A 14975-nucleotide genomic window follows, 5' to 3' on the forward strand; every position below is an offset into this window, starting at 1 on the left:
CAGCTGGCAAGGGTCTTAACCTGAAGTGTACATAAGCTTCATGGACTGGGGGTGTGTGTAGGTGTGTTTGAGCCTCCTTATTTCTACATAAAGGTAACTTTGTCAGAATTAGATGCCCTGGGTCATTTGGTGATTGCTAATCAACTCTCTACAATGTAAGGGTGTTTGTTGGTAACTAGATGCCACGCTCATTACACTGATTACAAGCCAAACCCTGAGATTTAATAACATCTAGAAGAGTGGAGCTAGCCCGGTAAATTGGCTTGTAACACAAACCTTTTAAAATGTGTTCCTTCCTTCCTGCTCTCTTTCCGCAGGTCTAGAAGCAGATTGTTCATCATTTATTGTTTATTTTAGCAAACTCTGGTCTGTGAGGACATCCAGGTTTACCTGCAGCTCTGGTCCTCACGTTCTGCTGCCGCTTCAAATGAAAATCCTTCTAGAGTCTCAATCCTGACCTAAAACAAACTCAATCTGCAACAGCGTCTACAATTCTAGACGTTTAATGTTTCACGAGTCGTGATTTAATAAATACCGTACTGACCCGATTATAGGACCAGGTTTTTTCAATGAAAATCATTTTAAATGTGGAGTCGTCTTATAACGGGGGTCTGACCCCGGCTTTCCACAGGAGCCGTCAGCAGCACGTTACTGCAGCAGCACGTCATAGCTGCTGATAGGAACCGCTGTGGTCAACAGAACCTTTTCCACTGGAGCCGTCAGCAGCGCGAGTCGGTCGCGTCTCAGGAGCAGCATGTTGCGGCCTTTACGCGCCGGTTCTATTTTATACGCGCGACGCCTCTGAAACGGGTCAAGTTCGACATTTTTGGGGAAGTAAAGACAGGAAATCGGACGCGGAAATGGAGAGAAGCTCCAGAGATTTTCAGAATAAAGAAACATACTGCCTTCCGTTGCTTTACTTTTAAAACAAGTTACTAAATGTGCGGCCCCGTGAGAAGTTATCACCTAGCTAGCGGTCTCCTTTGTTTTTCAGGTCCGTATTGGCGATTATAAAACGGACAGAACATAAAACACAAACCATGTTGTAGTTTTCTCCTGCTTGTTGTTGTGTTTACCGACGAAGTCACTCATGTGACTTCGTGCTCGGTCAGTGACAGCTGCTCCCCTGCTGCTTCGCGTCTCGTGGGAAGGGCCAAGCAGCAGTTTACGCGAGCAAGACGTGCTGCTTTAGTAACGTGCCACTGACGGCTCCCGTGGAAAGCCGGGGTGAGCATTCACACATGCTGATGTTTGTCTGGGGTCGTTACACGCCCGTACCAGCAGGGGGCGCCAGGCTGCGTGTTCTCAGCAGGAGAAGAGAGAGGTCCGGAGCAGAGTGCACCGAAAGTGGGGCGAGTTAAAGAGCTTCCTACCAAGGCACAGTTATGATGCTGTGTTACGTCCCCGACGTGTTGGTAAAATGTGAAGGACGGGGATAACATAAGAACTGGACAGTGGATATTAAAATGGTTTAATTGTTGAAAAAGGTTCTAAAAACGAGATAACTGATCTCTCTAAAAGGTTAACATCACAAATTATCAACTATAAAAACACCTGGTAAAGACTTATATTAAAAGCTTTACCGCAACAAAGGTGTTTAAACCCGAAGTCAGTAAAATTGCACCAAACCAAGTTAACCTTTAAAACCCTCTGGATCATAAAAGACTTTAGACTAAAAAGTAAAAACTCATCCATACGACAGGGGTTGAAACCAAACAAAACCTGGAGGACAGCAGAACCCCTGCACTGCTGCCTCCCAGACTGCTGAAGGAACAGCCTTTTGATACAGGTGTTGGTAAGATTGGGCTCAGCTGTGCTCCTCAGCAGCCTGAGAGAGGAGGAGGAGGAGGGGTGGTGTCAGGCTGATCACTAGGGCTGGGTGATCCTGGCTCCTGCTTTTCACTCAAGGCTTGCAGCCGTGACATGCTGATTGTAAGATGATGGTGGACAATTCGGCAGAGGCGTCAAACATGGCATGCATGGATGTTGTTGTGGGAGGAGCCGGCAGGCGTAGCGGTCTGATGGTGCACCGGGACCGCAGCAGCATGAGAGTACAGCGAGGCAGAGGCGTCTGAATAAAAGCCTCATTAGACTTTCGAGTTCACACGTCAGCAAACCTCTGATAGTTTGCATTAAAATAGTGTTTCTGCTCAGTTTTTTATCAAGTTTACAATAAAACGTTTATTTAAAAATAAATTCCTGTTTAACCCTAACCCACTCCTCCAAACATAGCAGTTTGTTCTGATTGGATTGGGTCAGAACCAGGACCCTGACTCAGGAGAGACGAGGCGGCGGACTCACGAGAAGGCCTCCTTGTAGTCATTGGGTTTGATGCAGCGAACGTAGTGTGGCGTCGTGGCGTTCAGGGTCTCCATCAGCAGCTGGAGAGATGATCGGAACTGGAACAAACAGACGCACGGATCAGAACCAGAACTAGGAAGTCAACAGTGTGAGCAGAACCAAACACCCACCTGGTGTCCCACGGTCTTCCTGTGCTCCTTGTTGGGAGCTTTAGGGACCGTCTTCAGGGCGCGGATATTCACCTTGGACGGTTTGGAGGAGGACACACCGTCTTTGTCCTGGAACAGGTCTGCCACCAGCTGGAACTGGAAACCAACATGAAGGTTTACGACCCAAAGCCAGTTTAAGATCATCAGCACACATCACACAGAACAAAGGCAGTGGATCAGCACAGGTGTAGACACCTGAACATCTGGCTACGAACGAGGAGAGGACTCTACCTTCGGTTACAGGAGCTCCCTGAACCAAAGGAAACTGCAGATGGAACATTACCGTAAAGCCTGGTCCTGTGAAGGACTGTATGGAGATGAGATGGAGCCAAGCCCAGGAAGGCCCTCTACAGAAAGTCATGAATCATGGGCAAAAATCCCAGCGGGGAGGGGGGGGGGGCATGTCCCCCTCTGGTCCCCCAAAAAAGATGGAGCTTATAAACATATTTAACAGTGATACAGCATTGTCCAATGAGAGCAGAGCACAACCAAAGAGAATTAAACATTACGACTCCCCCTCCCCTAATCCTCACGTTGGTACGGCCCACAAGCTGCTCCGATGCTCCTGGAGGTGGGAGCAACCAGGAGGAGAGAAACAGTGAGTTCTGTTTCGTTCCCTCCTGACTGCCAGTGGCAGTAAACAGAGTGGATGTATCTCCTCGCGCTCTGCGCAGGTCGAGTACTAATGTAAACAAAGTCACGCACGTGACACGTAGCGCACCTGGTCGCGAGTCTATAAATTACGCGCCGATAGCTACGTTCGGGTCTCTTTGATCTTCTCGCTGTTGGCCTGGCGTGCTTCGCTGGTCAATCGCTCCGTAAGTCCGTGATTCGGATCTTATCGGTCTTGAGAGGTGAGTACTGTTTTTACTTGGCGTCTTCCTGCCCGGGACCGTGTGGTCGGAGCGCTCGAAGGAGCCCTCTGGGGCGGTGGATTGACGCTGTTATTTATCTGCTAATTGTTACCGAGTGCGGGTGGTGCGGCCGGCCGGCGCCGTTCGGACCGCCGCTGCCGGCTCGGATAGGGCTCGCTGGCGGTCGCAGGTTTTTCCCTGTGGAAAGGGGAGGTGAGTGCGGCCGGCGAGCGCTACAGGTAAGTGGGGCTGGACGTTCTGACCGTGGTGGTGGCACGCTCAGATTACCTAGCCGACACACACGCACGTGTGTTGTTTTACAACGTTACCGGTGAGTGGGGCTGGACGTTCTGACCGTGGTGGTGGCACGCTCAGATTACCTAGCCGACACACACGCACGTGTGTTGTTTTACAACGTTACCGGTGAGTGGGGCTGGACGTTCTGACCGTGGTGGTGGCACGCTCAGATTACCTAGCCGACACACACACACGTGCGTTGTTTTACAACTCCAGGACTGAATCGCGTTCTTCAGTTTTCCTCGAAGTCCTCGCTCAGTTCCTGTGGAGTCGCTGGCGTCTCCCACACCGGTAAGGATGTTGGAGTGTACGTCATGCGGGGCTCCCCTCCAGGTGGAGGACGGCCACGACTTGTGTCCTAAGTGCCTGGGCGTCGGTCACCTCAGAGAGGCGCTGACTGACCCGTGCATGAACTGCAGCATTTTGCCGCTGGCGGTGCGGGAGGACAGGCTACGTCAAGTGGAGTGCCTCCTGTTTGAGTCAGACCTGCCGCCCTCTGGTGTCCCTCGCCCGTGTTCCGGGAGACGGAGGGATAGACCGGCTGAGGAACGCGGCAGCCCGAGGCGCAAGAAGCGGCGTGTGGCGCAACCCTCTCGCCAGGAAGTGGACTCTTTGCGGGCGGAGGTGGAACAGCTCAAAGCGCTGCTGACCAGAGCCCCGGACGAGGGGGGCCCGGACGACCTGATCTCTGTGAGGGCCTCAAATTCGGAGTTTCAGTCCCTCGAGGAGGAGGGCCCCTCTCCTGGCCGTAGTCAGGGGCTGGTGATGGAGCCCCCGGGCCTGGGAGCTCACGGTGACTCGGGGATGTCTCTCCATAGCTCAGCAAGCTCGGAGCTGGCGGAGGACCCCTGTCAGTTGCGGGCGATTTTGCGAGCGGCACTGGCCAGGATTGGACTGGACGACGTGCCGGTGGCCCGTCCGGCGGGGAATCCCTTCTTCCGCCGGGCTCCGGCGGCGCCCCCGTTTCAGGTCCCACCATCGCCAGCCTTTGTGGAGGAGCTGCAGCGGTGCTGGGGGGACCCGAGACAGCTCTCCCACCATGGTAGGGATGCCAGGACCCTGGCATCGATGCGGGAGGCAGGAACCTACGGGTTGGACCACATGCCCCCGGTGGACCACTGCGTTGCCTCGCTGGTGCTCTCCCCGGATGAGGCATTGAGGGACAGGGTCCTCTGTCCGAGCACCCAGTGTCGGGTGACCGACTGCTTACTGTGCCGGGCTTACGACATCGGGGCACGGATGGCACGCACCAGCAATTCGCTGTCGGTGCTGTTGCTAGCCCAGTCCCAGATGCTGCAGTCGGGCGCAGCGGGGATGGCACTGGGCGATACGAACGACGCAGCCCTGCAAGCATTTGGGCTGATGTCCAGGGAGCTTGGTCGGTTGTTGGGCACGCTGGTAGTGGCTCGCCGTCAGGTCTGGTTGGCGCAGGCTCCGGTGTCGGATGATTGCCGACAGAGCCTGCGCGGTCTGCCCGTGGTGCCGGGCCAGTTGTTCGGGCCCGAGGCTGAGCGGGCGTTGGAACGTCGGCGGCAGTCTAGACAAGCCGCAGAGGCCTGGAGTGGGCGTAGCGGGGTAGGGGTCCTCCCCATGCCACAGTCCAGGCCACGAGGGGCACGGGACCCTCGGCGCCGGTTTAGTCCGGCCGCCCCCGTGCAGGTCGCCCAGCAGACCGCGGCTGCGGCAGGGACTTGGAGACGCTCGGGGGCACGTCAGGCACCGCCCCGGGGATCCTCGGGGCAGGACAGGGGCCGCCGCCCCCCCAGGGCCCCAAACAGGCGTCGGGACACGGCCTGAGGGCTGTGGGCCGGCGGCGGGGCAGATTTACACCACAGCACCTGGCCCTCTGGGAGGCCCAATGCGGAGACGCTTGGGTGGTTCGAACTATGTCCCAGGGCTACAGGTTGCAGTTCCGCCGTCGGCCCCCACCCCCTTCGGGGGTCAGGGTGACTTCGGTCACAGATCCTGCACGGGTCAGCATCCTGATGCAGGAAATAGATGTGCTCCTGGACAAACGGGCCATAGAGGTCGTTCCGCCGCATTTGCAGGCGGACGGCTTTTATTCGACGTATTTCTTGGTGCCCAAGAAGGACGGGCCCCTGCGGCCGGTACTGGACCTCAGGGGTCTCAATCGGTTCCTGAAGGTGCTGCCCTTCCGCATGCTTCGGACTCGCGATGTCCTTCAGGTGGTTTGTCCGGGAGAGTGGTTTACGACCATAGACCTCAAGGATGCATACTTCCATGTCCCGATCCATCCGGGGCACAGGAAGTACCTGCGATTTTCTTTCCTCGGGAGGGTGTACCAGTTTCTGGTTCTGCCATTCGGCCTGTCTCTCGCCCCCCGAGTTTTCACGCGGTGCGTGAAGGCAGCCCTGAGCCCCCTGTGTCGGGCGGGGTTGAAGGTCCTGCCATATCTCGACGACTGGCTCGTCTGCGCGCCGTCGTGTCGCGAAGTGGGTCTGGCCACAGCCAGGGTCCTTGCCCACGTCGAGGCGCTGGGGGGCGCATTGGCAGTGCAGGTCGGTCCAGGGGTTGTGGAGCCCCCGTCAGGCACGGCTTCACATCAATGTCCTGGAGTTGAAGACCGTCTACTTGGCGCTGAGGCGCTTCTTGCCCTTTCTGCGGGGCAAGCACGTGCTCATCCGGATGGACAGCACCTCGGCGGTGTTCCACATAAACCATCAGGGGGGCACCAGGTCGTTGCGATCGTTGAGGGAGGCTCAGACGCTGCTGACCTGGGCTTACCCTCGCTTGGCCTCCATCAGGGCGCTGCACCTTCCGGGGTGGAGGAACTCGGTGGCGGATTGCCTGTCCCGGCGGGGTCTTCCCCCGGGCGAATGGAGGTTGCACCCTCAGGTGGTGCAGAGGGTGTGGCATCAGTTCGGAGAGGCCCAGGTGGATCTGTTCGCCTCGAGGAGCAGCACACATTGCCCTCTGTGGTTCTCCCTGGCAGAGGCCGACGCCCCTCTGGGGATGGACGCCCTCGCCAATGCCTGGCCGTTGGTTCGGCTGTACGCTTTCCCGCCGTCTCCGTTGCTCTTACCAACCCTCCATCGGGTGAGGGACTCGTCACACGAGGTCCTTCTGGTGGCGCCAGACTGGCCCATGAGGCTCTGGTTTCCATTGCTTCTCAGTCTGCTGAACGGGGAGCCGTGGCGGTTGCCGGCGAGACGGGACCTCCTGTCTCAGATGGAGGGGAGGATTTGGCATCCGTCCCCAGATCATCTTCGGCTCACGGTGTGGCCATTGGAAGGGGCAGGCAGCCCCCAGTCGGCTTAGAGCCCTCCATCCAGCGGGTGCTGGATAGTGCCAGGGCTCCGTCTACAAGGGCCACGTACGCTCGCTGTTGGCAGCGGTTCGCTACCTGGTGTTCTGGCAGGGACGTGGACCCTGGTTCTTGTTCCCTGCATGAGGTTCTGCGGTACCTCCGGCACCTGTTCGACAAGGGCCGGGCCGCCTCGACCCTTAAGGTACACCTGGCGGCTATTTCGGCCAACCACCTCTTGGTGGATGGCAGGAGCATTGGGGCTCACTGTTTGGTGACCCAGTTTCTGCGGGGCGTGAGAAGGTTGCGTCCTGCCTTGTGCAGGCCGGCACCTGCTTGGGACCTTCCCCTGGTCCTGCGGGCCATGTGTGGGCCACCCTTTGAGCCAATGACTACCGCCCCGTTGGCAGTGGTGTCTGTGAAAACCGCCTTTCTCTTGGCAGTGACGTCGGCTAAACGGGTCAGTGAGCTGCACGCACTGGACATCAGCCCCGCCTGCCTGCGGTGGAAGGCAGATGGGTCGGGGGTGACGCTGTGGCCCAACGTCGCCTTTCTTCCCAAGGTTCTGCCCGCGGGCTACGTGAATGCCGCAATCGAGCTGGGGGCGTATTTCCCTCCCCCATTTCTTTCGGAGGAACAACGGCGGGCGAATTTGCTGTGCCCGGTCCGGGCACTGCAGCTCTATATTGTGGCCACAAACACTGTCCGGCAGTCGAACCAGCTGTTTGTCTGTCACGGAGGAGTGAACAGGGGTCGGGCCCTCTCGAAGCAGAGGCTGTCGCATTGGGTCGTGGACGCCATTGCGATGGCTTACGCGGCAGTGGGTGCCGTGGCTCCCCCTGGGATCGTGTGCCATTCCACCAGGAGTGTTGCTACATCCTGGGCGGCGATGAGAGGTGTGCCACTGGCGGACGTCTGTGCTGCGGCGTCCTGGGCAACTCCGTGCACGTTTACACGCTTCTACCGCCTCAACGTTGGCCACGGGTCCACGCTCGCTTCGGCGATGCTGCCTCTGGCGGCTACCTCCTGAGTGACGGTGAGTTTTATGTTCCTCGTGACACTTCTGGCATAAGTCATCCACTCTGTTTACTGCCACTGGCAGTCAGGAGGGAACGAAACAGAACGGAAGTTACGGTGTAACTATGGTTCTGTGAGTTCCTGGATGACTGCCAGTCACAGGGGTCACTCGGAACTTCTCGGGCGAGAAGATCCCGGGAGACCCGAACGTAGCTATCGGCGCGTAATTTATAGACTCGCGACCAGGTGCGCTACGTGTCACGTGCGTGACTTTGTTTACATTAGTACTCGACCTGCGCAGAGCGCGAGGAGATACATCCACTCTGTTTACTGCCACTGGCAGTCATCCAGGAACTCACAGAACCATAGTTACACCGTAACTTCCGTTAGTAACCATCACCTGTTGACCAGGTGCAGAAAAACTTCTTTTCTATGCTGAATTTCGTTAATTTCCCAGTAAAAAGTCCCGCTTGCAGCTGCAGCTCGTCTGTTTTCACGTGTCCTCACTGCAAATAGCTTGTAGAGTGCTAGTAGTTTTAGCAGTTAGCTTAGTGTTGTAACGTAGCATTAATAACTTGATAAAATCTAACAAATGTACCAGAAATTTGGATTTAAAAAGGCATAAAATATTAGTTAGAAGTAGCTCCTAGCACATACTCACTGTTAGCATTAGCTATCCTAACCAGTTAATTACGTAATTAAAATAGCACATCTCACAAGCATAAACTGTCATTTAAAGCTTCTCTGGATCTCTAAATTGTTAACCAACCTGAAATAAAATAGTTGTAGGCTGTCAGACTCGTAAAAGCCTTTTGGTTTGCAGCGAGATTTACCACACACCACAGTTAGCTTCAGCTAGGTAAATCCTCCAGCGGAACAACGGTGTTTATGGAAATGTCCTATAGGCATATGTGCGTACAATGTTAACTGTACATTTTCAATAAACGAACCTCGTGTTTTATAGAATCAAATAGACACAAAATCGTGTCTATATTCCTTCTACTGGTACTTTATTTAGCCCATATTGAGATTGAGGCCTGCCTCTTATTCTGGCCTCCTTCCAATAAAGGCCTGAACCAGGATGCACTTGAGTAAATAAAGGCCCAGGGCCTGTATTAGAGGAATTACGGTAGATGGCTGTAGGACATCACCTTTTCCAACATTATTTATTGAAAGAACAACTTCACCGGTTTATTCCAGCACGTCTGCACTGGTCTCCAGTATAAAACTATATAAAAGCTCTGCTGCTCCGTTTTCAGGAACAGGAAGTTAGTTGGAGAAGACAACGAAGGATGTGGAGTTGTACTCTGTCATTTACTGATATGCTGACATCTACCTCTGATCAGCTGGTTTTTCAGTCACCTGGCTCATGCTGGAGGCCCAAAACAGCAGGAGACCGTCATTTTCTTAATGTCCCCCAAAATGAAACGGGATTTTCACCCGTCATGAATGAATGAACAGCTGAGACTGATGAGGGAGGCGACTTCATCTAGTCACAAACCTCAAAAGACTTGTTTGTTTTGAGCAGAAAGAAAGAAAGAAAGAAAGAAAGAAAGAAAGAAAAAAAGAAAGAAAGAAAGAAAGAAAAAAAGAAAGAAAGAAAAAAAGAAAGAAAGAAAAAAAGAAAGAAAGAAAGAAAGAAAAAAAGAAAGAAAGAAAGAAAGAAAAAAAGAAAGAAAGAAAAAAAGAAAGAAAGAAAAAAGAAAAAAAGAAAAAAGAAAGAAAGAAAGAAAGAAAGAAAGAAAGAAAGAAAATGATATTATCTATAGCGCCTCTCAAAATAAAAATGAGGCGCTTCACTAAAACAAAAACTTCAAATATAAAAAGGATTTTGGGAAATGATTAAAAATGTGTTTAAAATAAGTAAAAAAGGACAATTTTGTTTAAAATTGCTAAGAGAGAGAGAGAGTGAATACGAAGGAGGGAAAAGAGGGAGGTGATGAAGGTCCCAGCAAACCTGAACAGGTGAGTTTTAAAGGAGACCACTGAGTCCACTGATCTCAGGCTCAGGGGGAGAGAGGTCCAGAGTCTAGGGGCCACAGCAGCAGATGATCTGTCACCTTTGACCTTTAGCCTGGTGCTGCACAACCAGTAGGCTTTGATCACTGGACCTCAGGGACCTGCTGGGGGTGTAGGGACTGAGAAGATCACCAATGTAAGATGGTGCTTGTCCATGTAAGGTCCTATAGACCAGAACCAGGATCTTGAAATGAACCCTGAAGTTGACTGGCAGCCAGTGAAGCTGGAGGAGAAGCGGGGTGATGTGGGTGTGTTTGGAGGACTTGGTCAGAAGCCGAGCACAGGCGTTCTGAACCACCTGTAGACGGTTCAGGGAGGTTCTGCTCAGACACGTGAAAAGAAGCGATCGGCTCTCACGTGATCGTTAATGCGCCGCATTTAGAAAACAGAAATCCAACATGGCGGTGTCCTCTGAACCCCAAAAAGCGGTGATTTTGATTGCGATGCCTTAGAAACGTCGAATTCATGAAAAAAAAATGATTTTTACAGAAACACGGAGCTGCAACACACTCATAACAGTTTGCCCTTGCTGCTGCTGCTGCTCCACGTCGGTGAAGAACGGACCGTGAGACTTCAGCGCTGCCGCTCGTGTCCTCGACGAGAAGAGGAACAGACTTGTGTGACGAAGGAGAAATGCTCTTCTTCATCAAGAACATCTTGTTATACCAGCCAGCAGCACTCGGTCTGGTCTTCAGTAGTAGTCCCACACAGAAACTCAGGAGGCTCATGTTTTCACTAGAGAACAGATTCAACTCCACCGTTGGTCTCAGCAGGGCTTTCGGTTATCAGCTGGTACATTTATTACTTGTTGTGTTTATTATTATTGTTGTCAGTGCTAAATGAACATGTTCATGCTTTTGTAACTGATGTATTGCAATGCCTTGATTTTAGTGAGGCTAGTACACATCATAGCCATAAATGCTGGGGCTCTAATTATTGACAGGGCCTCAGTGTTTCGGGTTTTGGTCTTGGGTTCCTCCTTTTCGCTGAAGAAGTTATATTTCAGGCCCTGTCCACACGTAGCCGGGGATCTGCCAAAGCGTAGATATTTTTCTACGTTTTGGCCTGTCATCCGAAAACGAAAACGGAGTTTTTTCACACGAAAACGGATCTTTTTAAAAACTCCGGCCAAAGTGAAGATCTGCGTTTTTTCCATTTTGGGTGTCTGCGTGTGGACAGACAAAACCGGAGTTTTAAGGTCCGCAACGTCACTTTCTGCGACAAAAAAATGCTGACATCACGTATGCGACCTGTGTTTACACTAGCAGACAGCATGGATGCCCTCAGAGCTGCGCTCGCTTTATCAATTGTCCAAGCGCTTTCTGCTTGTTTGTTTTTGCAAGCGGAATTACTGCTCCTAGAGGAAGACCACAGACGAAGGACGAGGTTAAGAACGGGGGAAGTACTGCCGCCTACAGGTCTGGCATGTCCTTAGCAACGTATTTATCCGGGTACGTGTGGACAGAGTTTTTTTTAAACGAGGTGGTGTGGATGCAAGTTTTTGGAGGGGCGGATATTTGTATTTTTTTTTACCTGGCTACGTGTGGACTAGGCCTCAGTGCATCCCTAAAAAAGCAAGCCTGCAGAATCAGAACCTGTCCCTCTATAACTGATGACTTTTATACCTGTTCTGTTCGCCACAGAAGTCACGTGTCGAGGATAATTCATGTGAACGTAAAAATGTCTAAAATCTTTGCAAGTTTTTACAAAACTAAGCAATGAAAATAAATATCATATATGCTTACGTGTTCTCCGTTGCTCTCTATATGTGACTTACTGTTTAGAGGTATGGGGCAATGTATATAAAACTAGTCTTCCTGTTTTTAAGATGCAAAAAAGAGCAATGAGAATTATAAATCAATCAAACTATGGAACCAAAAAACTTTTTGTTTGAAAACCCTGAAATTTCATGATTTAACTGAATATAAAACGGCGCAGATGAAGTACAAAGCAGAAGATCATTTCTTTGTCATAGAACACAGAAGCTGTTTGAGGTCAGAGACAGTCGATATGACGTCACTGATCCAGACTCTGGTTCTGGTTCCTACCTGGCTGGCCTTCAGGATGTTTATCTGCTCCTCGTAGACGGTGTCTCGGTTCTTCTCCAAGAACCCGTCGCACAGATATTCCACCTGTAGCAACAAACCAAACCCGAGGAAGGTTCTGTCAGATGCTCAAACGGGTCACAAACCCTGGAACAACAGTGAACGACCCCCCCCCCCCCCACCCACCCATTTACATCCGGTTGGTACTTTAATTGGACCCAAGTCCCACCTGGCTCTGGGTTCTGCCTGGTTTAGTTAAGCCATGGTTCTGTTTTAAGAAACGAACAGCCAAACTGTGCCCAGAACCTTCCAAACCAAGCAGAACTTTGGTTCTTCTTCTGGTCAGAAGTCAGAATTGTGCTGCCCTCTGATGGACGGTCTGCTCACTGCAGCTCGCCTGATCATCCGTGTACCTTTCCTTCTTTCCATTTTCAAATCAAAAAATGAAGAAGTCTTTGTTTTTTTTAAACTGGTACAAAAACACAAAACGTCTTTTTTTTATTGTCATTTTATTTTTGTCTCGGATCAAAAATGGAAAAACAGCCGCCGGACTGATTTCGATTTTAACATTTCATGGTAAATGGTAAATGGTCTGTATTTGATATAGCGCCTTCTAGAGTCCTGGAACCCCCCAAGGCGCTTTACAACACAATCAGTCATTCACCCATTCACACACACATTCACACACTGGTGGGGATGAGCTACAATGTAGCCACAGCTGCCCTGGGGCGCACTGACAGAGGCGAGGCTGCCGAGCACTGGCGCCACCGGTCCCTCCGACCACCACCAGCGGGCAATGTGGGTTAAGTGTCTTGCCCAAGGACACAACGACAGTGATAGACTGAGCGGGGCTCGAACCTGCAACCTTCCGCTTACGGGGCGAGCACTTAACTCCTGTGCCACCGTCGCCCCAGGGTTTGGGTTTACAGGTGTTGTGCTGATGTAGGTGTCCCAGAAGGAATGTGTGTTTGCATCAGGAGCACACACGGGACAGGAAGAGCAGCTCCACACAACGGCATCGGGAGTCCAGCTAACTGGACATGAAACGAAAAAAACTGAAAGACGAGTGTTACTTTACGGTTTGTTCTGTGGGTGACAACAGAAAGCTCTACGTTCTATCCAGATGCTACCCAGACACTGTAACCATGAACACATCTGGAGCTCAGCTGTCCGGATGCTGGGGATTAGACCTGTCATTAAAATTGTTGCTCACTTTGTTGCTGTTTTGTCTGCGTAGCTTCATCAGCTGTAAACTGATGAAGATTTTCTCACCATTGGTTTTGGTGCCTTGTGACATGTTACTGCTAGCTCACACATCATCACACATCTGTCTTGACCCTCTTGCTGCATCCTGGAGTCTACATGCCCAGATGCATCCTCACAGCAGCGGTGAGCCTCTAGAAACGTCACTGCTCTAGCAAACCTTTTAGGTGCTTACATCCCTGCAGTTAGTTGCCGTTTCTATGTTTTCAAAGTCTTGTTTTAATGCACACAACCATTTACTGAGCAGGCTCGGTCTGTTTTAATACTTTTACCTGTGTGTGGACACGTGTGAAAGCATTTTTTAAACTTTCTACGTTTTAGTTGGCTGAAAATCACTTTAAATCTGGATTAGTCAGAGTTATGAATAATTCTGGGATTAACATAATTCAGTTATTGTTTCACATTTATGTTTCATAGTAGGGAAGTAAGAAAATATCGATAATGCAATATATCCAGATAATTTTCCCTGCGATATTATATCGATACTCAAAAGCCGCGTATCACATTTTTGGAAGAATTTACCCACAAACATTTGTGTTTTTTTCTTTAGGTGTAACTCCAATGCCGACCACTAGTTGGCAGCAGTGTGCAATGGGTTTCGTTTCCACCACTGAAATGTAAATCCCTCTTGTTATGGTTCAGGTACCTCATGTTAAACATCTTACGTATCAGTTTGGACTGTTAATTGAATTTTACTAATAATTCAGTCTAAAATAATCACTAATATGATATGGCTGAAAGTATCGCAATATATCGTAATGTCTCCCCTGTATCGTGGTACGTATCGCATCAACTCCCCTGTATCATGAAACATATCGTATCAACTCCCCTGTATCGTGGTACGTATCGCATCAACTCCCCTGTATCATGAAACGTATCGTTTCGTCTCCCCTGTATTGTGATACGTATCATATCAACTCCCCTGTATCGTGGTACGTATCGCATCAACTCCCCTGTATCGTGGTACGTATCGCATCAACTCCCCTGTATCGTGGTACGTATCGCATCAACTCCCCTGTATCGTGAAACGTATCGCATCAACTCCCCTGTATCGTGAAACGTATCGTTTAGTCTCCCATGTATTGTGACACGTATCGTATCAACTCCCTTGTATCGTGGTACGTATCGTATCAACTCCCCCGTATTGTGGTATGTATCGCATCAACTCCCCTGTATGGTGAAACGTATCGTTTCGTCTCCCCTGTATTGTGATACATATCGTATCAACTCCCCTGTATCGTGGTATGTATCGTATCAACTCCCCCGTATCGTGGTACGTATCGCATTACTCCCCTGTATCGTGATATGTGTCGTATTGTCTCCCCTGTATTGTGCTACGTATCGTATCAACTCCCCTGTATCATGATATGTATCGTATTGTCTCCCCTGTATTGTGATACATATCTTAATATCTCCCCTGTATTGATACGTATCGTATCAACACCCCTGTATCGTGATACATATCGTATTGTCTACCCCGTATCGTGATACGTATTGTATCGCCAGAATCGCATCAATACACATCCCTATTTCATATAATGTACTGGTGTTGTCCATCTAGCTACAGAAATGCATTTTACTAGAATAAAGTAGTCAGCTGTTTTCAGGTGGGTTTGGTTTCAGGCAGTCAGACTGAACTAGCGGCGATGCTAACAATCAGAGCTAATGGGACGTCTGGAAACCAACACAGCTGTTTACTGGTAGA

General features: G+C 50.8%; 1 protein-coding gene across 3 annotated transcripts in view; it reads right to left on the bottom strand.

Moving 5' to 3' along the window:
- myo5b (myosin VB) overlaps positions 1-14975 on the bottom strand; it is a 125673-nt gene that overhangs the window by 35805 nt on the left and 74893 nt on the right. For all 3 annotated transcript variants that reach the window (XM_054744635.2, XM_070552491.1, XM_054744637.2), the window contains exons 14-16: positions 12011-12094; positions 2472-2606; positions 2302-2399 (exon numbers count right to left, since the gene is read on the bottom strand). In XM_054744635.2, the coding sequence (XP_054600610.1) occupies positions 2302-2399; positions 2472-2606; positions 12011-12094 (317 nt within the window). The remainder of the gene's footprint in view (positions 1-2301; positions 2400-2471; positions 2607-12010; positions 12095-14975) is intronic.

This window comes from Nothobranchius furzeri, chromosome 6 (assembly GCF_043380555.1).
Source record: "Nothobranchius furzeri strain GRZ-AD chromosome 6, NfurGRZ-RIMD1, whole genome shotgun sequence".
Taxonomy (NCBI): domain Eukaryota; kingdom Metazoa; phylum Chordata; class Actinopteri; order Cyprinodontiformes; family Nothobranchiidae; genus Nothobranchius; species Nothobranchius furzeri.